The 25,529-nt window shown below is 41.1% G+C and overlaps 1 protein-coding gene and 1 long non-coding RNA gene across 4 annotated transcripts in view; both read right to left on the bottom strand.

Moving 5' to 3' along the window:
- Positions 1-791: 791 nt before the first annotated feature.
- Pits (Protein interacting with Ttk69 and Sin3A) overlaps positions 792-25,529 on the bottom strand; it is a 127,319-nt gene continuing 102,581 nt past the window's right edge. The window contains exons 1-4 of one of the 3 annotated variants that reach the window (XM_074090363.1): positions 13,658-16,623; positions 10,739-10,975; positions 10,122-10,363; positions 7,217-10,015 (exon numbers count right to left, since the gene is read on the bottom strand). In XM_074090363.1, the coding sequence (XP_073946464.1) occupies positions 9,890-10,015; positions 10,122-10,363; positions 10,739-10,975; positions 13,658-14,330 (1,278 nt within the window). In that variant the 5' untranslated portion in view covers positions 14,331-16,623 and the 3' untranslated portion in view covers positions 7,217-9,889. Of the gene's footprint in view, positions 4,431-4,581; positions 4,676-7,216; positions 10,016-10,121; positions 10,364-10,738; positions 10,976-13,657; positions 16,624-25,529 lie in introns of those variants that run through there. The other 2 variants (XM_074090361.1, XM_074090359.1) reach the window with 2 other exon arrangements.
- On the bottom strand, positions 17,161-23,877 carry LOC141429814 (uncharacterized). The gene is made up of 2 exons (XR_012451577.1): positions 21,317-23,877; positions 17,161-21,155 (listed from the first exon to the last, which is right to left on the bottom strand). It is a non-coding gene; the product is annotated as an uncharacterized lncRNA (long non-coding RNA).

Genomic DNA, 25,529 nt, shown 5'->3' with positions numbered 1-25,529 from the left:
CACTAAAGTTCGGGACGTGGTGGAAGAGATCGAGAGGAATAAGTGGAGATGGGCAGGGCACATTGCCAGGATGAAACACGATCGTTGGGCGAGGCAAACACTGGAGTGGACACCTTGTGGAAACACTCGCAGTAGAGGGAGACCACCAATGAGGTGGAAGGACGATATCTGCCGACAGGCGGGTGGAGGATGGATGCATATGGCTGTCGATCGCCAGGCGTGGAGAAATGGAGAGGAGGCCTATGTCCGAAAACGGACGAATTAAAGGCTGCTATGGATGGATGGATGGATGGATGGATTAAGGTAAAAATTTCAAAAATATACCGTGACAGAAATATTAGCGCCTACCGTCATACGCAAGTAGCGCCATATTTCCCGTAAGTATATAGAAAACCGTTTTAGAAAGATACAGATATAAAAAATTTCAAAAATACCACTATAATTTCAATTTTTTTGTTACATTAAGTGCCTACAATTAAACGATAATTTAATTAATATACACATGCCATTTGGTAATGCACATGTATTGTTGTGGAAGAGCGGGCTATCCTGACACAAGCATTTTCATGCTTTTAATGGGAGGTCCCAACCTTATCTCTTGTAAAATTTTCCGAGACCAATAACTTTTTTTTTTTTTGGTTTTCAACAAAAATAATTCTTTTATGTCTTCCCTAAAAGTGGTCTGTATCTCTATACAAATATCCATATTAATGTATAGGATAGGATATGGTATATTAAGGAAAGGAGTTGTCAAATAACCTACTATATTTGGGAAATAAAACAACTGAACGTCAGTAACATTTGTTTAATCCAAATGTGATTCCAAAAATAATTCGTTAATAAGATAATATAACTAAATGGCATACTTAATATAACAACTAGATAATATTTACAAACGCAAGTTACAAGCTTATTCGTTAGGTATAAAAATATCCCAAAACATTGCGATTACAGGTTTGCTCTCATAAAATTCAACATTTCACTTATTAAATTCATCTATAGTTGTTGGTGTATCTTTAAAAAATAAATATAACCGAATTGAGAACAAAATGTTTTAGGACATCCTCCTTTTTTGAAGTCGATTAAAAACTGTTAATGTCGGTTCATGTGGTACATGAGGCAATTTTACATTCTAAAAGCAAAATTTCACATTTCATTCAATTGAAGAATAAACCTCCTAGTTTAACTACTTAATTAACACGTTCAAAAACCGCGAAAACGTCTGGATTATTCTTAAAATCAACGTAAAGCACTTTATACATTATGTTTACATACTAAAAGTTGTCCTCATGCAAAAATTCGACAACAACATGCGGTTCTAAAATTTGTACTTTAGGCGACTCAACAAATTTATTGACTAAAATTAAAAGCCGAAATTCCAAACTTCAGTGTTAAGGCATTATTATCAAGTTAAAATTAGAAATCTTTAACATTATAACATGAAATAGGTATGAATATAATTAACAATCAAGAGATATTAGTGAATTTAGATAGTGTGCCGCTTAACATTGTTGTACATACTTAAAATAATGAACAACAAATTTGTTCCTGTTAAACATTGCGAGCTTTTGTATTGGTTTCAAAGAAGCCTCAAACATCAGAAGGAAGCACAGTGGATATGCACTATCCACATCGATATACGAAAAATACATATTCACGTCAATAAATTTGAAAAAAAAAAACTACATTATTTTTACTATTTTGAACTTTGTAACTAATCTTTGACATTTAGACTACGATTGTCGTCTACCCAAGCTCATTTCGCCGTCACTTTTACTAGATATAATAGATGACTTCCTGCTTCTGGCTATATGACTTGAACTCGCTTCTCCTTCACTTTTTAAAGGCAATATACTACCGAAATCGAAATCTACACTCAATTTGGATGAAGAACTGCTTTCTGATAAAAATACACGACTTTTCTTAGATCTCCTTTTAAGTTTTAATTTAACTTCTCCCAAGCTACTTAATTCAGAAGAGGAATTGTCAGCATCTACTGATGTGGAGCATTCATTTTTTATCACCGGTTTAGGCAGTTTAGCACTGCTCATTATTTTTCTATCAGTGACGTTTTTTCGATCAACGTTTGAAGGCGAGCGGCTGCAAATCTCCAAATTAGATAGTACTTCAACCGATGTATTTGGTAAGCGAAGACTAAATCTCGGTGAAGACATATTTATGGATATGCCCAGGTCTTCGGGGTCCTGTTCGATTTCCTTTTCCTTCTCGTCATTGACGAATATCATTGGACTGGTTTGATGATCTACAGGGACCGATAAAAGAAAAGGCGACGTAGTTCTTGTTTTAGTTTGGGTAGGTGAGGTCATTACACTTTTAACATGTTTTGGGGACGTTTGAGTTACCTTCTGGGAAGCAGCTAGATTTAAGCCTGAGTTAAGAGAGTCCTGATTTTCTTTTGATGTAGAAGGTTTATTGATTGTGCTCTGCAGTATATCCCCATATTCGTCCATGATAAACTTTTTGATTAAATGTTTCTCTAGTTTGAACATATTCTCTATTTCTTTGCTAGGGTCCATGGCAGGCCACAGATCGTTGTGAATAGGCTCTATTTGTTTATTAGTACTTTCATTTCGGGGAGACGTTTGAGTTTCTTTTAAAGAAATTTTATTTGTTGTCTGGCTTTGAATAGCTATATCTTGTGTATCAATCGCGTGAACATATTCATATACATCAACGCGTTTCTTTAATGAAAGTTTAGGCACGTTAGCGTTCTTTTTAGTTGATTTAATATTTGTTTTATTTTTACGAGATTGTAACTCTTCGTCTTTAATATAAAGATCAATGGATTCATTATTCCTCTCCATATTGTTGGACAATTTATCATCTGAATGTGATTCATCATCATCTAGGTTTTGTTTTTCAGATCTTTCAGATTTTTCGTCTTCAAAATCATCAGCATAACTCTCAAGTTCATTCGTATCTTCATTTGCACTATCACTCGTTACTATTTGAGACTTAGAAACTTTCATTTTGGATTCAACATTTTGAGACAAAGTTTTATTCACAGCTTTTTCTATGTCGATTACTTCCCGCAGCAAGTTTTCGTCAGATGTGGTTAAAATTTTTGGACTTTCTCTTTGTTTCTCTTTTCTAGGACTATTATGTTGTGAATTTTCTCTACTACTAATAATTCGATCCAAAATGGGACTCAGCGGTATATCGTTTTTATTAGGTATATTTGATATTTCTTTTTCAATGTCGCTGACGTTTACTCCTCCTACAGTTAGTTGTGAATAAGGAATGTACTGTGCGTTGTTCAAAATATTTGGGTGTGGTTTTGTGACTTTCGACGGCGGAATATTTGTCTTTTTAGGCGAGCTTTTCCTAACATTAGTTTTAGGTTTTGAAGAAAATTTATTGATCCTTGAACTTGAAGGCTGCCCATAAACAGAATTCAGTTTTTTCTTCCATTCATCCAAATTGATATGCGTTCTTTTTGCTGTTTCAGCCTTTGTTGTTACGTTCTTTTTAATTTTATTTCTATCTAATGGAACTGACTTCTTTGAGGAGGCACTATTATATTTAATCGTGGTCTTTTCTAAATTACAAAGAGAACTTCCATTGTTAGTGGATGTGCTACTTTCACAGGTTAGCATTTGTGTAACTTTTCTAGTTTGCTTCTTAGAAACTACATTAGCTCGGGGATAATCTTGTTCGATTTTAATTGGTGTATCTTTTAATGCTAATGGGGGTATATCATGTTTCATTGTAATAACAGCAACGTTAGCCTTCTCATCCGGTTTGATAACTGAATTTTCAATTTCAGGTACTATGTCTAAGAGTAACACTTTTTGCGCTTTTAGTTCACTTCTTATATTAATACCAGGCATTGTTTGAATTTTTAATCCTTTTGGGAGATTTTCTACTTTAGGTTGAGGATATTGAAAACTAAATTCGTTGTAAGCTATGGTTTGTTTAATCGGTTTCTGAACATCTTCTACTTTATCAAATTTTCTACCCTGTGTAGCTTGATTGATTTGAACAACGTTGGTGCGTGACATAGTAAGTTTTTTTGTGACAGTAGGTTTTTTGTTTACAGTTTGTGAATTAAGTTGAATGTTTTCATTTCGTACATTCTTCTGGGGCTTGTTAATGTTAGTTTCAGTTTTTTTTAACTTGGGGGCCTTATCGACAATTTTGAACCCGTGAAATTTGGCATTAACGACTTCTTCAATGTGGACTTTTTCGTTAAACTCTTCGTCGAGCGGCGCGGGCGCCGCCCGCACCTGTATCCCTGGCTCGCGGGTCCGCGCCAGTTCTCCGGAAAGCAGCTTCAGGTCGTCTGCAGTCGATTGCAGCATTTCATGCAATTTTCTTAGTATAATTTCCTCTTCCGGCCGAAGCGCAGGCTCCGGGTTCCAGATGTCATCTATGATGTTTACCATTTCAATTTTATTGCTGCTCTCAACCTGTAATTTATTAAAAACCTCATTCAATTCGATGTTATGAGTGAAATTAAGTATTTGCCTAATAGAATTAAGCACGATTCGTGAACACAAATATATTTTTAAGCTTCTTTTAACTACCTACTTGTTAAAGCTCGTTTAGTTGCGTACTGACCAAATATCGATCGACGGGGTAGCGCGGTCCGCCGGACCTCATCTGTTCGTCAAGCACAATGGCTCCGGCATCCTCTCCGCCGCTCCGCTCCGATCTGCAACAGAACAACGACCATCATCAGAACTAACACAATGGAATACAAATATTCTTTATAGAGCACCACACAAAACCAAACATAAAAGATCCTAACAGAAAAAAATAGGGCCTTATCATTTCAATAGATCTCTACCAGACTAACAACGTAGGTAATTATAAAAATACAGATTATGCACGCGGTGCCAATTAAATTAAAAAAAAAAAACTATTGAAAGAAATAACAATGTAATCATAAAACCGACGAACCATTTCAGAGCGGCGGTTTCTTTATACGTTTTCCTTGTGTATTTAATTAGCTTAATGTCTTACTTAACTTTAGCCGATCTGCTAATTTTTTAAATAGGAGTACAGATAGTTCATACTCAGTTGTGCGCGCGGCCCTATGTGTGCGTGCGCTTGTAAATATACAACTATCACGTGACGCGGCAGTCGTCGTCCGAGCAAGACGTGTTCTTATCGCTTTACCCACACATGGGGCCGCGCGCACAACTGAGTTGAACTATCTGTACCTATTAAAAAAATACACGCTCATGCGTAGTAACAGAGAACACAGGCCCCAGCCACCATTCCACGTTACCATTGCATCGCGCAGTTATACGGTGCCGGTCGAGGTTGGTTAAATCAAAGTAAAAGATAAGTAGGTTCACTACAAACAAAAATACATCGCGCGGCTTAATGTGTGCGCGCCGGTTGGCGCCGGTACGCACGCACCCGCCGCACGCACGCACTGATAATTTAAGGAGGATTAAGTTTTCTATAGTCAAAGCTGCGGTGCCGTCGGTACCGTACGTTTTGATTGTAGCTCGTCTTGCGCTCGCTTCGCGAGATGATAACCTTTTACGTTCGCTCACTCGTACTTACGTTTTTTTTTATTAGGTATAGTTGTAAATTTGTAGTACTTATATAAGTGTAGTGTAATAGTTTCGTGCAGGGACACATGAAAAAATAACAGATACCTATCTACCTATAAACAATATGGTTATAGTATTATGTGTAGGTAAACTAAGTAGTATATGTACACAGTCGCCATCACCACTCCGGCGAATTTATAAATAATATTTTTAAATTTAGTATAATAATAATAATATAGCGGCATAGAATCTTGTTTGTCTAGACACAGACATAAGACAATTTTAAGTTAACCGGTAAATAATCTATAAAATATACATCGACAACCCTAAGCGTCCGCGCCGGAGTAGGCAGTTAAGTCTCCTAAAGGGTCGGAGTGTGCATACTTTCCTCTTTTACTATGGTTCATCATCATCATCATCATGTCAGCCGAAAGACGTCCACTGCTGGACATGCCTCCCCCAAGGCTCTCCACTCAGACCGGTCTTGTGCTTTTCGCATCCACCGAGATCCCGCGATCTTAACCAGGTCGTCGCTCCATCTTGTTGGAGGCCTACCGACAGCTCGTCTCCCGGTCCGCAGACGCCATTCGAGAACCTTTTGACCCCATCGGCCATCAGTCCTGCGAGCAATGTGCCCCGCCCATTGCCACTTCAGTTTCGCAATTCTTCGAGCTATGTCGGTAACCTTAGTTCTACTGCGGATATCATCATTTCTGATTCTATCCCGCAGAGAAACCCCGAGCATAGCCCTTTGTTATGTGGATATAAATAAATATTACACCAACCTACCAACTATTTAAAACCTTGTAATTTTGCGTTTCATTTCTAAAAAGCTAGCACGGAGTAAAACGTTCAGTACGTGGGACTTCGTTTTTCAAAAATTGCTACCAACGTGATCACGAATATAGTTCGTTTATTAAAGTTAGAGCTCACAGAAGGACAGGCCGGGAGTCGTTTTGTCGCTTAGTGTTTCTCTTATACTTACTAGTCCAGTAAAATAGAGACGTGCTGAGCGGAAAACGAGGAAGCGGTAAGATCGGTAGCCGTTGTCATGAAATAAATAATTTAGTAAACGTCATATTTAATCAGTACATTATTCGTATAAATAAGAGTTATTTTATTAAATTATATTGTAACGGATAACTCATATCTTAAATCGAGTTTAGCTCGAAATGTTTCGAGCTATTTCGTAGCCCATTTTCACAGGAGCACGCGACTCGGCAGCTGCCGCAACACGCGCACTACATGTCGAGTTAAACTCGATTTAAGACGTGAGTTATCCGTTACATCATTTAATATGAGTGAGTCTCACGGCAGTTTCATGTTCAAAAGAGTTCTTTTGTTTGTGTACCTAACATTCACCATACTAATTTTCGCTCTACATTTCAATCAACATTAATACCTACATTTTCTTATAATGTTTTATAAACTTTCGTGACTTTCGCTCATAGTTCGAAGGACTCGCGCTGCTAAGCAGACATAACCAGTACAGTGTGGTCGAAACGTCGAAGTAAATAAATATTTACTCCTGTCTTTTGTGTCGTGAGAAGTCCCGTTTATGGCATTTAATTTTTCTTTTTAGTAACCACAAATCAGGTGCAACGCAATGCCATAAAATGTAGCTAATTTCTTGTTGCTCAGGAAAATGAGGGGGAAAAAATGAAGGCTATGAAATGAAAATACAAAAATACAAAATCACATCAATTGTATTTCACCAACATGTATATTAACATCTTAATCGAAGCATTCACTTGCTTACAGTAAGAAAGAGACGAGTCTCGAAAATTATACAATCCCGTGTCGGACCGACGTTTACGAACAAGCCTATGGGTACAGGCGGACTAAAACGCGCCGGTGTACCGAATATGCGTTCCGAAAGGGCTGTTACATTATAAAAAAAGCTCAAGATACAAACATAAACAACAAGAGGCTCAGCACGCCTCCCGCGGGAACACCCAAAAAAAGCCACTGTTAAAAATTACTTTAAATTGATGTTAAGTTTAAAAATTATCAAATAGAACGTAATGATTACTTTAATGCTAATTGTTATATGAATAGATGGAAGAATAGAGTTCTATTACTACTAGTTAGTCTTAGATATTAGACTAACGCGTAAAGTGGCAAGGCGTCCGTTGGAAGGTTTCGCGCACACATCGGGTACACCTGCGGAGAACAGAAAGTGCACACTTCGTGCATACAAATAACGCTTGCCGTCCGTAACTAATTAAACGCTGATCCCGCATTCGGGCGATTTCCACTGATAATACTAGATTATTATCAATTTCGAATCTATCAGATACACGACACGACGTCAAGTGACTCATAACGTCGTTTGACAAAACCGTGTCACATTAAAATACTATCACAATAAGTTGAAGTAGTAAGAAAACGTTAATTAGTAATCACGAAGCACTTTTTGTCAAACGGCAATATGGAAAATATAAATATCTACGCAGTTATAAAAAAAGAGGCATGGTGCCTGACCAATAATCATGCATTAAAAAATAAGCTCCACAATACACACTGTTAACAAATTCATTGATTAATTATTGTAGATTCGATTCAACTTCGGCACGACACCGACGTGTGCCTCACAATGTCGGAGAAATTATTAAAAAAATATTAAATGTCTAAAAGGCTGACAGTCCCTAGTAATACTGGATGGGAAGCCTTCAAGATTCTTCGCGGCTACTCCGTCTATCTACAAATATTTACAAGATTAAAGTATATACAACGTACGTATATGTACAAAAATATTGACTAAAATAAATAAAGGACATATCAATTTAATTGAATGTTCTATTATCAGTTGAAAGAGGTCCTGTGCTCGAGTAGAGGCAGAAACGCCGCCGGGCCTTGACTGCCCATGCGGTGTTGATCTCAGAATCAAGACACGATCAAATCGCTAGACCCATTCGAACAATAAATAAAATAGGTACGAAACAGTTGTAGCACGTATCCGTATAGTGAAACTGGACATCACTGCGAACTGCGGCGTTACTGGACAGAAAATACAAGACAAGAAGTCTTTTAACCTTGTTCAAGTAAATGAGGAAGACTTCAAACTAATTCTGTCAGGCAGCTTCGATAGGTTTCAGTTTTACTATACTAATGCGTGCAAAAATCGTGAAGGTTTAATACAATCGTTTCGCAATATATTACGCGGCTGCCGTCTGATAGCCTTCGAAATTGACATACACTACGAACTGTTTAACATTATGACATACAATGATAATTATTTCACTTTATACAATTATAGCAGCGAGTTTTAAGAGTTCCTATAACGGCCGCGTGTTCGCGGTTCTGACAATTTGACATTTCACAAAATGACTAGGTACGCTCCCAACATTGCCAAGCGATCCCGCTAAATACTGTGCCGACGCGCGCAAGCGCTGCCTCCCCTAACATAGAACTTATCCTTACAAAATAATCAACTCAAACACCGAAAGCTCCTCAGAGCCAGAACGTCCAAAACTACAATTTTGAAAGACTTTCCAATCGAAATCGGACACCGCGATGACATCGCTAAAATTAACAGTAAATTCATCATCAGACCGAATTTTGTCGTCGAATGCAAGACAGTAACGGAACTCGAGCCACTCTGAATAAATCGCCAAAGATAAAAAATACTATTTCACACCGTCACATGCATTAAATACGAATATACACGAGCTAGGGGCTGACTATACAGCGAGAAGTGCGACAGGACAGGCGAGAGGAGAGCTCCCGTCTCAACTACTTTTATACAATCACCTCTCTCCACTACATAAATATGTCATGATCGTATATCGCATAATACTCGTACTGTATAACAAGAATCATCACATTAATAAATGCCAAGTTCACTATGGTTCGGACCTACAGGTAACTAAGAAAATGGCATCCGAAGAGATCCAACCCGCGCGGCATCGTGCGTCGTGCCGCACGGTGCTCCCGACACAATTCAAAATCGCGACAAAATTTCATCGAAAAATCGTTAAAAAGGATATGTACTATATTCAGAATATTGCACCATTCAACTTGTAGAATTAAAAATGACTCAAAACGCTATCAAGTTCCTCCGTTTCGTACAAAGTCGTATTAAATAAATAAAAAGAACACGAATCCAATACGCTGAATACGGGCCATACCCTCGCGCCGCGGCCGTCGGGCCGCGGGACTCCAGTCCGGGATCTTCGACAGCTCACAGTGAGCGAACTAAATTACAAAACTGACTATTTACAGCGCTATATACAGTAGATCAGTGTTCGGCGGTGGCCTGGCCACGCCCTCCGCGGAGCCGCTTGCGCAGCCGCGAGCCGCGGACGCTCCCGCTACAGCGAGAGGGACAAGAGGTAGAGTCGGGGCGGCGGCGCGCTGCCCTAGGTTTCCCGCTCCTTCTTCGGCTTAAACTCCTCGCCGAGGATCGTCGCGATCTCTCCCTGCATGAACGCCCACGGAACTGTCGAGTTTGCTAATGGGCATTTTTCTCCACTTGGACAGTATACCTGGAACCAACGACACTGCGTTACAGAAGCGAGGTCACGGTTAAGGTTAACTAACTAGTCATATATGAGCGCCCTCGTCGGGGTTTCGGACAGGACAGACACTCACCTCAGATCCTTGCTGTCGCTTGATGGAGTCCCGCGAGCAGGGGAAGCAGAACTTGTGGTGCGGCTGGCTGGGGCACTGCACGAAGTGCGTGTCCTCGAGGCGCTCCTGGCACAGCGTGCACTTGAGCAGCGGGGCCGGCGCGGGCGCCGCCGCCTCCGCGCCCTCGTTGGCCTCCGTCGACGACACCGACGTCGTCGACGACACGTGCCGCGAGCCCGACGACCGCCGCCCGCCGTTAGAGCCTGCCGGACCGGAGGACAATGTTTAGCTACTGTCTGCCAGTTAAAAACCGCGTTTATATCATGGGGCGTAAAACTATTCGGCCGTCCCGTAGGAACGTGCCAGTACGGGAAGGGAAGCAGCAGACTGCAGCGGACGGCTTGGGCGCGAGCGGTCGTCGGGCGCCACGCCACGGAGGTCGCGCGGCGATCGGACGCCCGCCCGAGTCCGACCCGTCAAACGGTACGACAGTCAAACGCCGTTCAGTGATTCGAGCTGAAGTAGTAATTTTGAAACCCACGTGAAAGACGACCAGCAACAGTTGATAAATAATGTTACATATGACTTTACTTTGGGCATTTAAACAATTTATTGGCTTTTAATTCGCATGTGCATACCTGATGAGTTAGGCGAGTGTTGGCTGGAGCGGCTGGCGGAGCGCGGGGGCGGCGGCTGGGGCGGCGAGCCGCCGGCCGAGCGCGGCGAGCCGGGCGGCAGCGTGTCGGCCACCGACATCAGCGCGGCCATGGGCGAGGGCCCGGCGCCCGGCGTGCCCGTCACGGGCGGGGAGCCGGCGGCGCGGCCCAGTGGGGACCCTGCCGACCCGTTCGTTAGCGGCGCGCTATTTCCATACCCTGCGGAGATCCAACAACTTTCATTAACCAACCAGTAGAACCAAATTAACAGCTTCAATCATTAATATTGTTTTGTCAATTGTGTTGCAGTGTAACTCGAATTGTGTATGATGCATCTTGTGAAAGTGTTCAGGATATTGTAGTTACCGAACGCGTGGGCGGTATGCGCATCTCAACATTCTCAGCGAGCGAAACAAATTCATTGCGACTTGTCCAAATAACCTCACATTCAATGTTGGATGACACATCGTTTGCGGTGGACCGACGGATAGTAAACATACGTTCACACACGCTTATAATGTCTTATAAATAGTATTGTATGTTAATACTCTGTTACGTAGCGGGCTGCGATGTGTCATTGGTCACAACGTGGCACGGCCGTTGGGGCCAACTGCGCTCGTAGGCGGGTAGGTAAGTACGTTCATAATAATAAATTGGACGCTGATAGTGGCACACTTTGAGCGCGCGGCGGCTGAAACCGCGGCGACGTTGCCAGAAGTCGCGTCGCGATACGAGGCCTACATGTGTGTGTGCGCTTACTCGCACGTTACTAACTTTTGAAACGTTTATCGCCAGTCACGTACATGCATATTGTAAACTTTATAGACTTTTGAAAACTTTCGTAAGGAACACATCGAAGCTATGTATGTACTCGATGTTGTATTGTAATACTACGTGACAACTTTAGATTACATTACACGATCATTTCGTATCATGAATACTCTTCCAACGTTTCAAGTTCACGAGCAAGAAAGAGAAATAATTTTCGTAACGTTTATAGACGATGTTGTAGATCAACAAGAGCTCGGCGGGGGCGGACGATTGCAGTTAGATTTATTTGTCGGTGCTGGTGCTGCGAGCGCGTGAGTGATGGTGGGTCTGATAGTCGCGCGGCGTGAAGGCACGGCCCATATGGCAGCGGTGACGTCACGCACTGTGACCTTTTTGGCCGGCGGTTGCGGCGCGCTAGCTACACGCCCGGTCGGAATGTGGTCGAGCGACTCTGCCAAGCGTAGGCAGGCGCTATTATTTTTTCGCCCGCCGGCCTACCTACATACGTACGCGAGGCGAAAATGTCGTCACGCGACGTTGCCACGCCGCCGTTTCGTGCATGCATTCACGGCACGGTCGGCGTTCGCATTGCGTGGGTGTTGGTGCGTCGCGCGGTGGTGTGCGAGAGGCCGGGGCGCGGGCTCGCTTTCGAGAACGCTCAACCAGTAGGACTGGTTTCGTATTTATGGACCGAGTTAATGCACCTACCTAGATATGAATCCCGCGGCCAGCGCTTGCGCAAACTGCCCGTCGCCCGCGCTCACGTTCAATCGCTATCGTTCGTGTTATCGCTCTACGCGTGACTTCTCTATTTTTATAATAATAACCTACATTGTTATTAGTAAACAACGGAATCTCTGTTGTGTTACATCAGACATCACTCATATGCGTGATTAGCACACTCAATCGGGAGAGCTTCAGTTTCAGGGGCTCTAGTAATTTCTTGTTACGTTTTGTATTGTGTGCAGTTATTAATCAGCGATCACTGAGATGACACATGACATGAGACACGACTGTTGGTATTTCAATATAGGGTACAAATAACGTCGTTGTATGTCGTATGTTGATAAATACAATAAAAAAAGAGATGCATGTAGATTTTCACAATAATGTGGCGAAGGAGGAGGAAGCTATTCATAGTCTTAAAAAAGTTCGTAAAGTATATGAGGTACTTTAAGATCTATGAAAAATAAGTAAGCAAAACAGGAAAGCTTAATCACAAAGATCACTTATTCAGATAGCAATAAAAACTACTAAAGCATAACTGTAGAGAAAGCATTATCATTCTGAATCTGCAGAAGCAAATATAATATATAAGTAAAAGCAGAATACGGAAATCAAACTGTCAAGGTCACATCTTGACTACTACCCGGGTCTTTCGTGTCGTGTGGTGTTTTTCCTTTGTGTAATTATTTCTAACTTTTATTGAACTGACTGCTGTAGAGGTCTTTTAAATTACTAGTGTTTTTACTAGACATTTCAGCAAAAACTTTCCAGCTCTTGTGGTACTATGTCCTACTTTAAACTTGGGATTTCAAAAGCTAGCCTAAAAACAATGTCAAGTCAAGTCAAGTCAAAATATTTTCCTCCTGAGTCCTGATATTTTTTAACAAACTTAGCGTTTAAGACCTAGCCGTGGTTGACCTGCTTTGTTATTTTGGACATTATTTCAAAATTCTTTATTCAATGAACAATTTGTACTTTATAAAGTACATTCGGCCGTTATTCTTAGTGTTAATTGATCCTTTATAAAGTACGCGAGGACTTAGGAGGTTAATTTAGGCTATAACAAGCACTTATGAATGTCAAAAAAAATCTACCACCGGTTCGGAAAAACCTCTGTTGAGAAGAATCCGGCAACTCAACGAGGTGTATATTTTTTTAAACAATATTTTCAGAGCGTAGCAATTTATATCGAATTGTTGTTTTTGCATTGATCTGTCACGCAGAAAGTAAATGAGTTGGGTAACTGTAACTGTTTGGGGTGATGAGTCAGTGTAGTCGTGTAGAGTGCGAAGATAACAATTTTTTACTGTCTTGCGAGCAATTTAATTTTCCAAATCCGCTTGACGCAAAGTATAAAGTTGATGTGGAAAGTGTAGTTTGATAAAGTTGGAAAGACGGACTTACCGTTCGATTTGAATGCCGAAGCATCAAAAGACGGGGTGCGATGAGGGTGTTGTTTTTCTTGTTTGAATACACGATCAGGAGCGAAAGGCGCCGCAAGAGACACCGCGGGCAAAGATTCACCGCGAGTTAGAGGCGGCCGAGAATGCTCTTCGAGCAGTCTTTTCGCAGGTTCGTGGTGATTTTGGTGGTCATCGTCATCTAGTTGCCGTTTGAGAGTGAGTCCTGGCGCCAGACGCGCGCCGGCGTGCGTCGGCAGATGGTGTGCGGGTAGGTGCGCCAGCCGACGGCCCTCGTGCTCCTCGCGCCGCCCGCCGTACTCCGCCAGCAGCCCGGCGCTGGCCGTGGGCCGCGGGTGGTGCAGCGTGAAGGCGGTCGTGGGCGCGTGGTGCGCCGGCGGCGCCGGCTGTCCGCGGACCGCGGTCTCGGCACCATTCTGGTGCGCCTCCAGAGGCGCTCTGTGCGCCCCCTTGGCGTGCGACGGGCCGCGGCCCTCCTGGAAGCCGTGGGCGCGCCTCAGCTGCCGCGCCTTGTCCAGCTCGTTCTCGATCCTGTCTGCGCCCTCGTAGTTGACGCACCCTCGGCACACCGCCTCCGTGAAGTCGTGCAACATCGCCCACGGCATGCGGGGCAAGTCGCACAAGTAGCAGTGCTGCCGTTTCTGCATAACCGACATCTCGCCGCCGGGTGTCGAGCGGAACGCGAGAGATCGGTTGTCTTCGTTTCTCTTGTAAATTGTCACAGATTTATTGAACTGGTAAGAAAAAACACTGTCACCATGGTACACGGGCACATAAATTTCACATCAGTTTCCGCGGATGCCGGGTTTCGGTGTGGGGGCACAAGAAAGGCACTCGCTCCGAGAGAGGGTCGAGGAGAGACTGAGCTGAACCGGGGTCGCGGCGCCGCGCGGGGAGCGCGGGGTTCCGGGCGCGGAGCGCGGGGCACCGCGGCCATTATCGAGCGGTGACGTCAGCGCGCGCAGCGACGACGCGACGCGAGGACGAGCCGTTAGCCGCGCGACGCGGATGTAAGTACCCGCAGCGCCCGCAACGCGACCCCACACAACACAACAACCTTATCGTACGATAATGACACCGTTGCATCCCATACTCTACTAACTCTACCCGCGATCACTGCCTTATCGGATGCATCGCATGCCTAAATATGCCGCTTGTTAGGGCAAAAATGGAGTACAATTGAACACATCAGCTATATTACTATCTTCGGTATCTTCCTATTATGGTTCATTTCATTGTATGGTTCCTTCATTATGCAGCGCGGCACCTCGATCAAAGTGTAGAGCTGAAGAGAGAAATTGTCTCTGAGATTACATCAGTAACAGAATAGGCAAGTGAAGACTTTTGTGCAAGTGAATCACGCGCCGCCGTGCATTCCGTTGGGCCCTCGATTCCGCTAAGTAAGTATATATTCAACGAAAGTAAACAGCTGCTGTTGTAGAATAACAATTAGTGTTAACGCGTATTATACTCGTAGAGCTCGACGCATTAAATTTCAATCTATTCTCGGTCGGTTTCCTTTCGGACGGCTGCATTCTACTTACTTATTATTACTAAGAACCACGAACGGAACTGGCTGGAAGACGGGAACGGGGTATGTCAGGCGGGGGGCGGTGGCCGGGCAGGGGGACGCGACCGGTGTGGCGGCCATCTTGAGACGTGACGTCACGTGACGAGTCAGCCGAGCGTGCGGCTCGGCAACGTCGCGTCGCACACCGCTCGCTCTTTCGCTACGTTGCCGCTCATTTCTATTGTGCTTTAGTTATAAGTGAGGTAGCTTATCGCGTTTTTGTATGCCACAGAGGTTCGGAGAAAAACAGTTATGCGGGCAGGTAACCGCGGTTGACGAATGGGTGATACACACTCAAATTTCGAGCAGATAAATATCAGCGTAGTATTTGTTGGCACAAAAGAGACTCAGCGTATATTGAAACTGTGTCAACACATTCATTCCCTGACGATCTGTTGCCGAGAGATAAGCGTGCTACGATAACGTGAAGTCAATGTACCTGCATATATTTTAACAAAGTATAAATTTAGTGATGATGATAATGCCGTTCGGAATAGGTACGTTGGACAAACAGCTAAATCAATGCTGTCAATTTGCAATTGTAAAAGGCCGGGAAGAGTAATGAAGACAAAATTGTGTTTGGAAATGAACTAAGCCCCAAAGCAGTTAATCCCGTTTTTCCCTTTTACCAATTTGCATGACGTCGACTTTTGCAATCAAGTAATCAAATTTGACTTTGGACTGGTTTTTTCCATCACGGATGGAGACATAATGTGATTTGGTCTCAGTCAATTCGGGCAGGTGTCTCGAAACTTGCACAAATTAATTTAGTTACTTCTCCAAACTGAGTTTAGCGCAACGGTTTTGATTTAGTTTCTGTCGGGAAAACCTGTCCAATTAGACTACCAAAAAATTTGGCTCTAGCTAGAGATGGTGTCATGTATGTAAATAATACAACTGAATAGCGTAGAAGGCAGAGAGAAAGACGAAATAAGATTTAAACTGGAAATGAGATGTATTTAATAGAATTTAGCAAGAAAGCCGGCGCTGGAAACAATTTCCGATGATCCGGAGATTACATGTGCTGTGACAGTTTCGGCTGCGGACATTATCGACCTCGAGCGTCGGGAGCCAGAACTCAACGACCCAAAACTCTTACAGCACGCCTGCGCGACTCCCCCCGGACGCTGTCACGTGCTAAATCTGTTTATTTACATTTAAATACCGTAATCATTTGCTGTTAATCTTTGTAAACGCATCTACATAAACGATGAGACGAAGACAGTTTTTCTAATCAGCCGTTTGAAGTCGATACTGGTTATGAACTTTCTGGTCTGTCTAGGTTTTAGTCTTGTGCTAGATATTAAGTAACATTACCATTTTGGCTGACTCAAGTTCCATTACATCGAAAACTTTATTCGCTACCTAGAAACTTTCAATATTAACAGATACATAATTTCAAAATTGCAAAAAAATACCAACTTGCTTGTTTCATGGTAACAATAAAGGACTATACAAATGAATTAAGTAGGACATTTTGGGAGACTACCTAACCCTACCTACCTACCTTTTTTGTGGAAATGGGAATAGTACGTACATAAAACGTAAAAACTTTATTAGAAACGCTCATCGTTCATTTCAATCATCACATCAAGTAAGTATTTAATCTATTACAATAAGTAAATAATTCTAATGAGATAAACATCGAATTAAACTTCGGACAGGGCATTCCTTGACTTAGTGTTTAGTTAGAATCAGTGGAGTATCTGGGACCATAGTCCAGCAGACATTGGCTCATCACGTATTTTGTGCCGGATCGATGGGGCAGCAGCTGGGCGCCTGCGCGGGCCCGCTCCCTAACCACGTGTCAATGTTTATTTACGTTCCGTGCACGTACGGTGGATTTATGTCATCTTTAACGTTAACGTTATGCTGTGTTGAGGCTTTAAAGCCGAACCAATGCCTGGGATGATACCGACGCATGTGTAGTAATCATTAAGTGCTCTATGTTCAGAGCCCATTAGGGGTAATGTAAGTATGGGTATAACAGTTAACACGCCGACCCTCCGAATTAGCTAATTGGACTGAGTTGGTGCTCCTTCGTAACTGTCATATTTACGATTTGTTGGCGTGATAAAGTTTTCTATTATGAAATTAGAAAACCAAATATAGTTTTCCACGCTTAGCTAGATCTTTATTTCTGATAAGTGATAGAGCTCGATAGAATACTATTTTAAACGAAGCAGTAGTCGCAGAGCACAGAACCGGTACGTAGAACGCAATAATTATGTAAAAATATCTCCAGGCCATTAAGTTTAAACAAGAAATCAAAATATGCACAGGCAAACCCATAAAATTCCATTTAAAAACCTTACCAAACAGGTGGGAAAACGTGACTCCTAAAATAAAAGCAGTCGCAATCAACGAATTGAAAAACATATAACCAGATTAAATAACGTACACGCTCGAGTCAGTAACACCAAAACACCAAGTTATTTATGGCTTGTAATGTATTCGGCGGACGTCAGAAACCGTGCAACAACGCCTCAGCCTCAACCTCAAGCAATCAAGAAACCAGAAATGAGAATGATAAGGTTTCAAAATAACTACGATAGGACTGGTTCTCATAAATTTGCTAAAAACAACCCGTTATTCAGGTGTGTTTTGGTAGGTGTTTTCTTGGAAGTAGTTATTTCTGCAATACACGCTTACGACATAATGATAATTAACTTAATTTTAGTACTTATCCTTGAAAATAATTGTACAAAAAAGTTATACATAATTTGGAGCCAAGGTAAGATAATTTTGTGATTGAAAACAACAAATACGATGTAATTAAAGACGCAGTGTACGTAACTCGAGCGTAAGAAGATGCAATAAAACATTAAAAATATTACCTACAGAGACAAAGCAAGATGATGCAAGCAGTTATATTGAGGCTTTTCCCAAAATAGGATTAGCTATTTTTAAGGTCAATGTTAAGTTTTATATTCGAACTAAACTGTCATAGTCGTAAAGCGGTTGTTTGCGTGTACATAGCCGAAACTAGGGTTACATCACCCGGGCGGGGTGCACTGTATTGATCCGTGACGTCACTCCGCACCCCGTAGTCCCTGCTTATCCGTATATCTACCTACACGTTTGTTCATTTCAAATTTTTGTTCAAATAATATCGATACAGACCTTGCCTGCAGTGAGAGTAAAATACTGAAACAGTGACATCATGCAGGGAATTCAAGTGTAGGTAGAGACGATTTAGCAAAGGTGAGGCGCAATACAATAATGGTACCTAATTTAGAGGATTTGAAAAGCGAGATGTTGTAGGTAGGCTTATAACATTTAAATCCAAAAACATTCGAAATAACGAAAGTTTTCTTTTCGAATAAATCTAATCATATTGAGTTACGGTTTTGTCAAAAGTTATATGGGTCATGTCATACATTACACCCCCGTGAGATCCTGGGAAGTATGTAGTATAGCTTTTTCACCGAAAACTGCGTAGTTCAAGCAGGATAACGATTACGAAATCTTCGCAGACAAAGTCGCGGGCAACAGTTAATAGTTGATATTTATGGTAGTTTTCTGTTCGTTTCTGATGAAAGTATGCGATGTGAACATACCACGGAAGCTCGACTTTGCATAACACGGAGAATTCGATGGTAATGTTTACTCGCGGATGACTATAACAATTACCAAGTAGACTATCGTTGCCCGTGAATGAGCTAAGATAAGATTTCACATATATCTCACTAATTCTCTGAAACTATTTTCCCTGTTAGTATTATCTACATGACTTATCTCATACAATATGCCAACGAGTTCTAGAAAACTATTTGCTAACGTTTTATGTATTCAGGAAATGTTCCTTCCTATTCAGCCAATTGCAACTGATGAAAAGTGTACAAGACACGAATTGACACTAATTGGAGGAGTCTTGATAAGCAGGAATGTCGCGAGAGCCGGTTAGTTCTACTCTAAGCGATCAACGATGACAGTGATGCCTGCATTGAGGAAGTCTGTCGCAATTACGACCACGTCGTTTTAATTTACAAGAGCGTGACTGCACAGCATAGAAAGAAAGAAAGAAAATAATTTATTTATAACAGCAGTGACACATTACACAGGTTAGGAAAAATAACAACAAGAAGTGTTGCCGCTATAAATATAGCGATATCTAATAAAGTATACTGACCCAGGTAAATAAATACAGTAACGATCACGCGGTTACATCAGATGACAATAATATCTATGAAAATATCCTTTCGAATGATAATAGAAGACTGCCTCCGATAAACGATATAGCTGTCAACTAACAGAAAACACAGTAGCATGTATCAACATATTGGTAGAGCATTTGTCGGCGAAAAATCTAGACCTATCGTAATGCTCTCTGGTCGTTTACCCCAGACAATGCACCGGTAGGGTGACGTTTAATCTGCGCGGTATTGAACGGGGAGACGGCGACCGCAGGGCGCAGGCGCCAACGCATCGACCCGGGAAGAGAACTCACATGATAGCACTAAGGGGGACTATAGAGGGAAGGCTCATCATAATAAAGGCAAGTAGTCAGCAGGAGAGGGAAGGCATTTTTGCACAGTCAGCATAAACGCAAGTAATCCTGATGTCATCAAAAAGCGTTGGTAAATAAGATTCTTCAATAAAGATCAGGAAACGTGCTGACTAAACAAGAGTAAAATATTGTATTATTTGATCATAATGACTCTTTACTGAACACATGCATAGTAAACAACACAGAAGTAGCCCTATATCAGATCAAAGGGATCTTTTCCAGGCAACCTATTAATGAATAAAATGGGGAATAACATTTAAATTTGAGCAATTTTAATTTGCATAAAATCATCACATTTTTCAGTAAGTCATATCACCGAAGAAATTTTTTGCTCATTCCATCCACCTACTAAACGAAACCAGCACGTAGGAGCCGGTGTATCCCACAGAACTAATGAAACAACAGAAATGTCACGCGAACTAAAAGCGCAATGCGCCTACACGATACGAGTAATAGGCAATTCATGAAGCAATTCATATTTATTTTCCCGGTTCAGAGAGATTCTGGTTCCAGTCAAATTTATTTCATTGGTGAGTGAGTATAGTAACGAGAACCCATGAAGGCGAAACAACGGAAGAAAAAACGTGCGCAAATTATTATGGTGTTTACCAGAAAAGCGTTTCTAGAGTTTCGATGCGATGACAGACAGAGGTTTCAAACCAATCGGGATCCGAGACGAAACCGTCATTAAACAGCCACAACACTATTAAACGAGTTAGCTAGCATGTAGCTGTAGATAAGTCACAAGAGGCGTGCAATATGACGACGATTTTTCGGGATCAATACACCGCAGTTTACTATTAGGGTACCATCATATCAGCCGTAGGACTTCCACTGTTGACATAGGCCTGGCCTCTCCTATTCCACTACTAGGATACTGGTATGTTTCAGCAATTTGTCCATAATAATAACGTAGCCATCAATATCGAACCCTGAAAATCTCCCTAGCCAATTCATTTTCCGGAGCCGTCTTCGAGCAGCTTCTATTCCCTAACTAAGATGTATGCCTCAACATCCTACGTCTCGACTTAATCTCACAGACCTTAATTTCCTACGGCGGTAGAAATTAATTTCCTGAGGTGAATTCATAATGAGGGAGTTAATTTCCCATCAGGAAACTGAAGCGAAACTACCGCCCGTATTATGAAAATTTGCATACGGGGTGCAGTGAATTTTGATAGTAATATCGTTAGAGAAAGGTTATGGGACATTCGTGGGACATAATGTCACCATCTTCGCCAGGTGCTTCAGAATATTGGCTCAACAGGTGAAGGCCTCTGCTAAATAGGCAACCGGGCCAAGGATACTGCGCGGCCTTCTCCTGGATTTGCACGTGTTGATTAGGTGGCCCAGTTTTATTGTATGTGGGGTACTTCATTAGTGGCACGTGTTCACGAGATTCTGAAAACCATTAAGATTAGGAGGAAGATTGGCGTTTCTGAGACCGTAAAGTCGGGCAGAGAAGGAAACAGTAAAACGCCTTCTGCGGACCCAAAAAACAATAATAAAACATCATATTGAAAGCCTAGCTAGTCTTTACATTGAATTAATAAAAATCTTACCAATTTACGTCCCATTTTCTGAGGACCGGCCTGCTCTCAAAATTATTAGAACAAATTCCACGAGCGTCTGCTTGAGAGGCCATAGGTCGAACCAATAATTTACCACGGCTGTCAATGCTCATGGCCTAAAATCAAAAATAAATCAGTGGTTTCGGAAAAACCACCATTGCCAAAAACTTGGCATAGATATCTATTTAAGTACTTAATTGTTAAGAAATACTAAAGTAAGAGTCTTAGGGGCAGTTTCACCATCCATTGATTAGCGTTAACCGATGGTTAAATGTGATGCCGTCTCCGTCTATTGGAACAAAACAAATAGAGACGGCATCACACCTAACCGCCAGTTAACACTAATCAATGGATGGTGAAACAGCCCCTTAGAAATGTAACCGTAACGTAACGTAAATATTTGAGCATTATTCTATTCCTTTCCAGAACCTCGTAGATATCACAAATAAACATCACATCATTATCGTGTGGTCAGCGCTTCTCAATAATGATACATTATTAGAGCAACACTGGCGACCCCTCTTCAACCCAGATTGGCCAGCCCGTGAGGCTGCTGCGATTTCGTTAGGGGAAGGACCGGGTCACCGGGAACGGGGCCAAGGATCCCGCTATTGATTCTGGAGCTCAGGGAGCTGCCGTGTTCGTCAACAGAGAAGATATGCATGATGATGATACCATGATTGATTGTTGGTTTTAGTTATCAAAGGAGCATTTCTATAACAGGGGGTTTGGAGATCAATAAAGTTAGGTACATATTGCGGGTAACGAACGGAAGTGTGATAAGATTAGATATGCTGAGGTATCACCAAATGTACACTTAACTTATTTTTATACAGGAAGTATTAAAGATAAAATTAATAAATCACACCACACAGAACTGAAACAAAAATATGTCAACTGTGATAATGCGAATAACAGTAGTAAGACTTAAACAACTAACAGCTTTGATCCAGGTCGATTCCTATAGCCTCAATTGAATTAGTTTAAAGCTGATGAATCAGTTCTATAAGCGTCTCGATCACGCGGTAGTAATTGTCGGCTCCCGCAGACGATGACAATTCACAGAATTGAGCCAATCGTCGATAAGTGGCCACGTCATGGACCATCTGTTGCTTCTGTATGATATAACGTATCAATACAGTTAAAGAAAGATAAAAGGAAATCAGGGTTCAGGTTTTATGAAACTGAACTGTAAATAAACCTGTGTCATAATAATATTGAAGCCATGTATGAATACAACTTGGTTGGGGACAAGGACATATGATAGTTTTTATTGAAGAAAATTGCTTAGTTACTGTTACTGCGGGACAGCCAGCAATAAACGAATTCTTCGCAGACGAAATCGTGTTGCTAGGAGTAGTAGAGTATAAAGTGAAGTTACAGGAATACCATTTATTTTTTGCATCCTCCTGCAAAACAAAACGTCAATTTCCTCTTTTTTTCATCGATGATTGTTTACCAAACATTCATTTGTCTTATCTATCACTTTGAAAATAGAAAGAAAGAAAGAAACTTCTTCTCATAATAAAAATTCTCCTTTTTTGTACCGCCAAAGGGACTACAGCTAATCCCACAAAATTGCGTACAGGCCGACGACGAGCGGATAACACCAATATCAATCAGCGTTACACCGAATAGTAACAATGAACTTTCAGCCCGTGGCGCAGCATCGCGGGTGAGAGATCAATAACCGGGTGCGATCCTTGGCCCGGTTCCCTGCGCTAGGGTTGCTTGATACAAAAACAGGGGTATTCTTCCCACTTTCCTGTGGAGTTCATTTACTAAGCGGCAAAAAATCTTGCCCTCGAATGTATACAGTAATAGGTAATTCTGTAAGTAGTGGGCCAAATTTTGTACCGCTGAGTATATATTAAACGAAATAATCGAGAAATCCGGACAGTCTCAATCCGTGCGGAATCCTGAGACTAATTTAAGAAAACGGTTACTAATACTGATCTTGGAATTTCATCAGTTTTATCACATTGTAATGATTAGATCTGTAAGAAAAAGCAGAAGTAAAAAAAAACATACTTACTCTCTTAATTTTGTGTAAGTAATTATCATAATAACGAATCTCCATGTTAATACAATTTTGTAATAGCGAGTGTGGTAATAAGATTTTTTGACACAAATTGACATCCCCAAATCTTTCCCTTAGTTGCAAATTTACTGTGACTTCGCAACAACTTTGTTTAGCGTCGAGCGAAGTCCTGCGACTAATGTAGTCAAACTACTTTTGTAGCACATTAGGTCATATTGTTTTTCTAGAAAGATGGGTACTCACGTTTCACGTACAAAGTACAATATTTTGACGACCTATTGTCTAAAAATAAAATTACTGTTGAACAAGTATATATAAAAGTGATGATTGATGGGGATTTTGAATTAATGCCGTCATCAATACGTGAAAAACCTTCTTCTTTCCTTTTCCAGCGCCTTAAATAGTGATACGAGTGACGGACTGGGTTTATAGGAACACATCACGCAGGAAGGTAGTATAATAAAATACAATTACGATATTATTATTTAACTGAATGGTTTGTAAATATCGACTGTGTGGGGACATGTATAATTGAATTATTTAAAAATTAAAAAAATAATAATTAAAAATTAAAAAATGTTTATTGCCAAAAAACTTAAAATAAATAAATAAAAGAACAAATACCGTAGTTTGCTAAAGGTTTGGCAATGGGTACCAGTCTCAGCTTGTGCTGGGCTCGTTAGCTCAGCGCTGATTTTCAGAAAGGCCCCTGTGGTGGTTGATCGCAGCCCCTGCTTGAACATACTACGAGTACAGTACCTACATAAATATAGCAACTAAAAGAAAAGAAAAATTGTCACAGATACTTCTTCCTTTTCTGTCAAAAATATCTAATGTAATGCACACGTTCTTACCACATGACGTGGGCAAGAGCTTAGGGTATGATTCAATTTAGGTTTGCGGTTTACCTGTTTACTCTTTCAGCGCCTTGCAAAGGGAAAACGTTATTAATTGGAATTAGTACGATGACTTAGAGGAAAATGAGTAAATTAATGATAAAAAACAAGCGTAAGAACGGCTTTATTAATTATTTTGTGCATACCTAAAACAGCAGCAATATTTATTTTGTTTGTTTCAAGCAAATTTATACATGGCGGAATTAATTTTAATGAGAAGGGGATAATTGTTTTAGATAAAATGGATCAATAACAAAGCTTTACAACTGTTACAAAATAAGGAATAATTTTTAAAACACTATGTGGTACAGCATCTATACAGATATCTGCGTTAACACTGTCATAAAAACGTATATGAAAGGAATTTCCGGTGTAAATCGAAGAATTTCGGCCGTACATTTTACAGTGGCATATTTCGGTGTTGAATTCTTGGCAGTTGACAAGGCTCACGGTCCTATGACCACACCGTAAACTAAACAGCCCCCATGGAACTGTTATTGATATAATGTTTACTCTCGTGATTCGAGGTATCCCAATTACACCGGATGTCCTGAGAATTATCAATTAGCTCTTTGTCAACGATATGATGACGAGGAATTGAAGGGTTATTATTATTCTTTGTTTCAACGGTTCGATCTGTTTTACTGAACGAGATGGTGTGAATCAGGTAAGTAGTTCGGCTGATTTGGCATGATCTTGCGAGAGTTTTTTCAAGCAATATCAACGTCTATTCCTTATCCCATTCATTAATTTTCTTGAACGCTGACTAGACTAATCAGATTTTTATTTATACGTAAAGAGTATTTTCATTCTGACATCTGCCTTCACAATAAATAGAGGTATCATTATAACTAACTAAAAGAACCTTTCCATAAAAAAAGAAGTACATAAGAATAAGAAGGTAAGAAATAAGTATTCAAGGAATTGATTCCTATAACGATGTGACCTACATTAGGTAAGGGTTTGATAAACATAATCCTTTCATTAACTTTCCGAAAAGCTGTGAACAATTCTGGAAACTCAATACACGTGAAACAATTTTAACTCTAGTGGGTTGAACTAAAGTAATCGGTATTTTTTTATCCGACTGCCTGCCCGAAGGAGGGTTATTGTCTTGTTTAGTTAGCAAGTATCTACTAGTTAGGTAGAGTCGACCAGATTGATTCATATACCAGCAGGGTGAAACCTTTTATTAATCAATTTCACTACGATTTCCTTGAAAACAGTATGGGATGTCAACATGACTAGTAGCGCAGTCTGCCCTTTC

The sequence above is a fragment of the Choristoneura fumiferana genome, chromosome 7 (assembly GCF_025370935.1).
Source record: "Choristoneura fumiferana chromosome 7, NRCan_CFum_1, whole genome shotgun sequence".
Classification (NCBI taxonomy): Eukaryota; Metazoa; Arthropoda; class Insecta; order Lepidoptera; family Tortricidae; genus Choristoneura; species Choristoneura fumiferana.
Note: the sequence above shows the minus strand (reverse complement) of the source record. Positions and strands in the feature narration are given on the sequence as shown.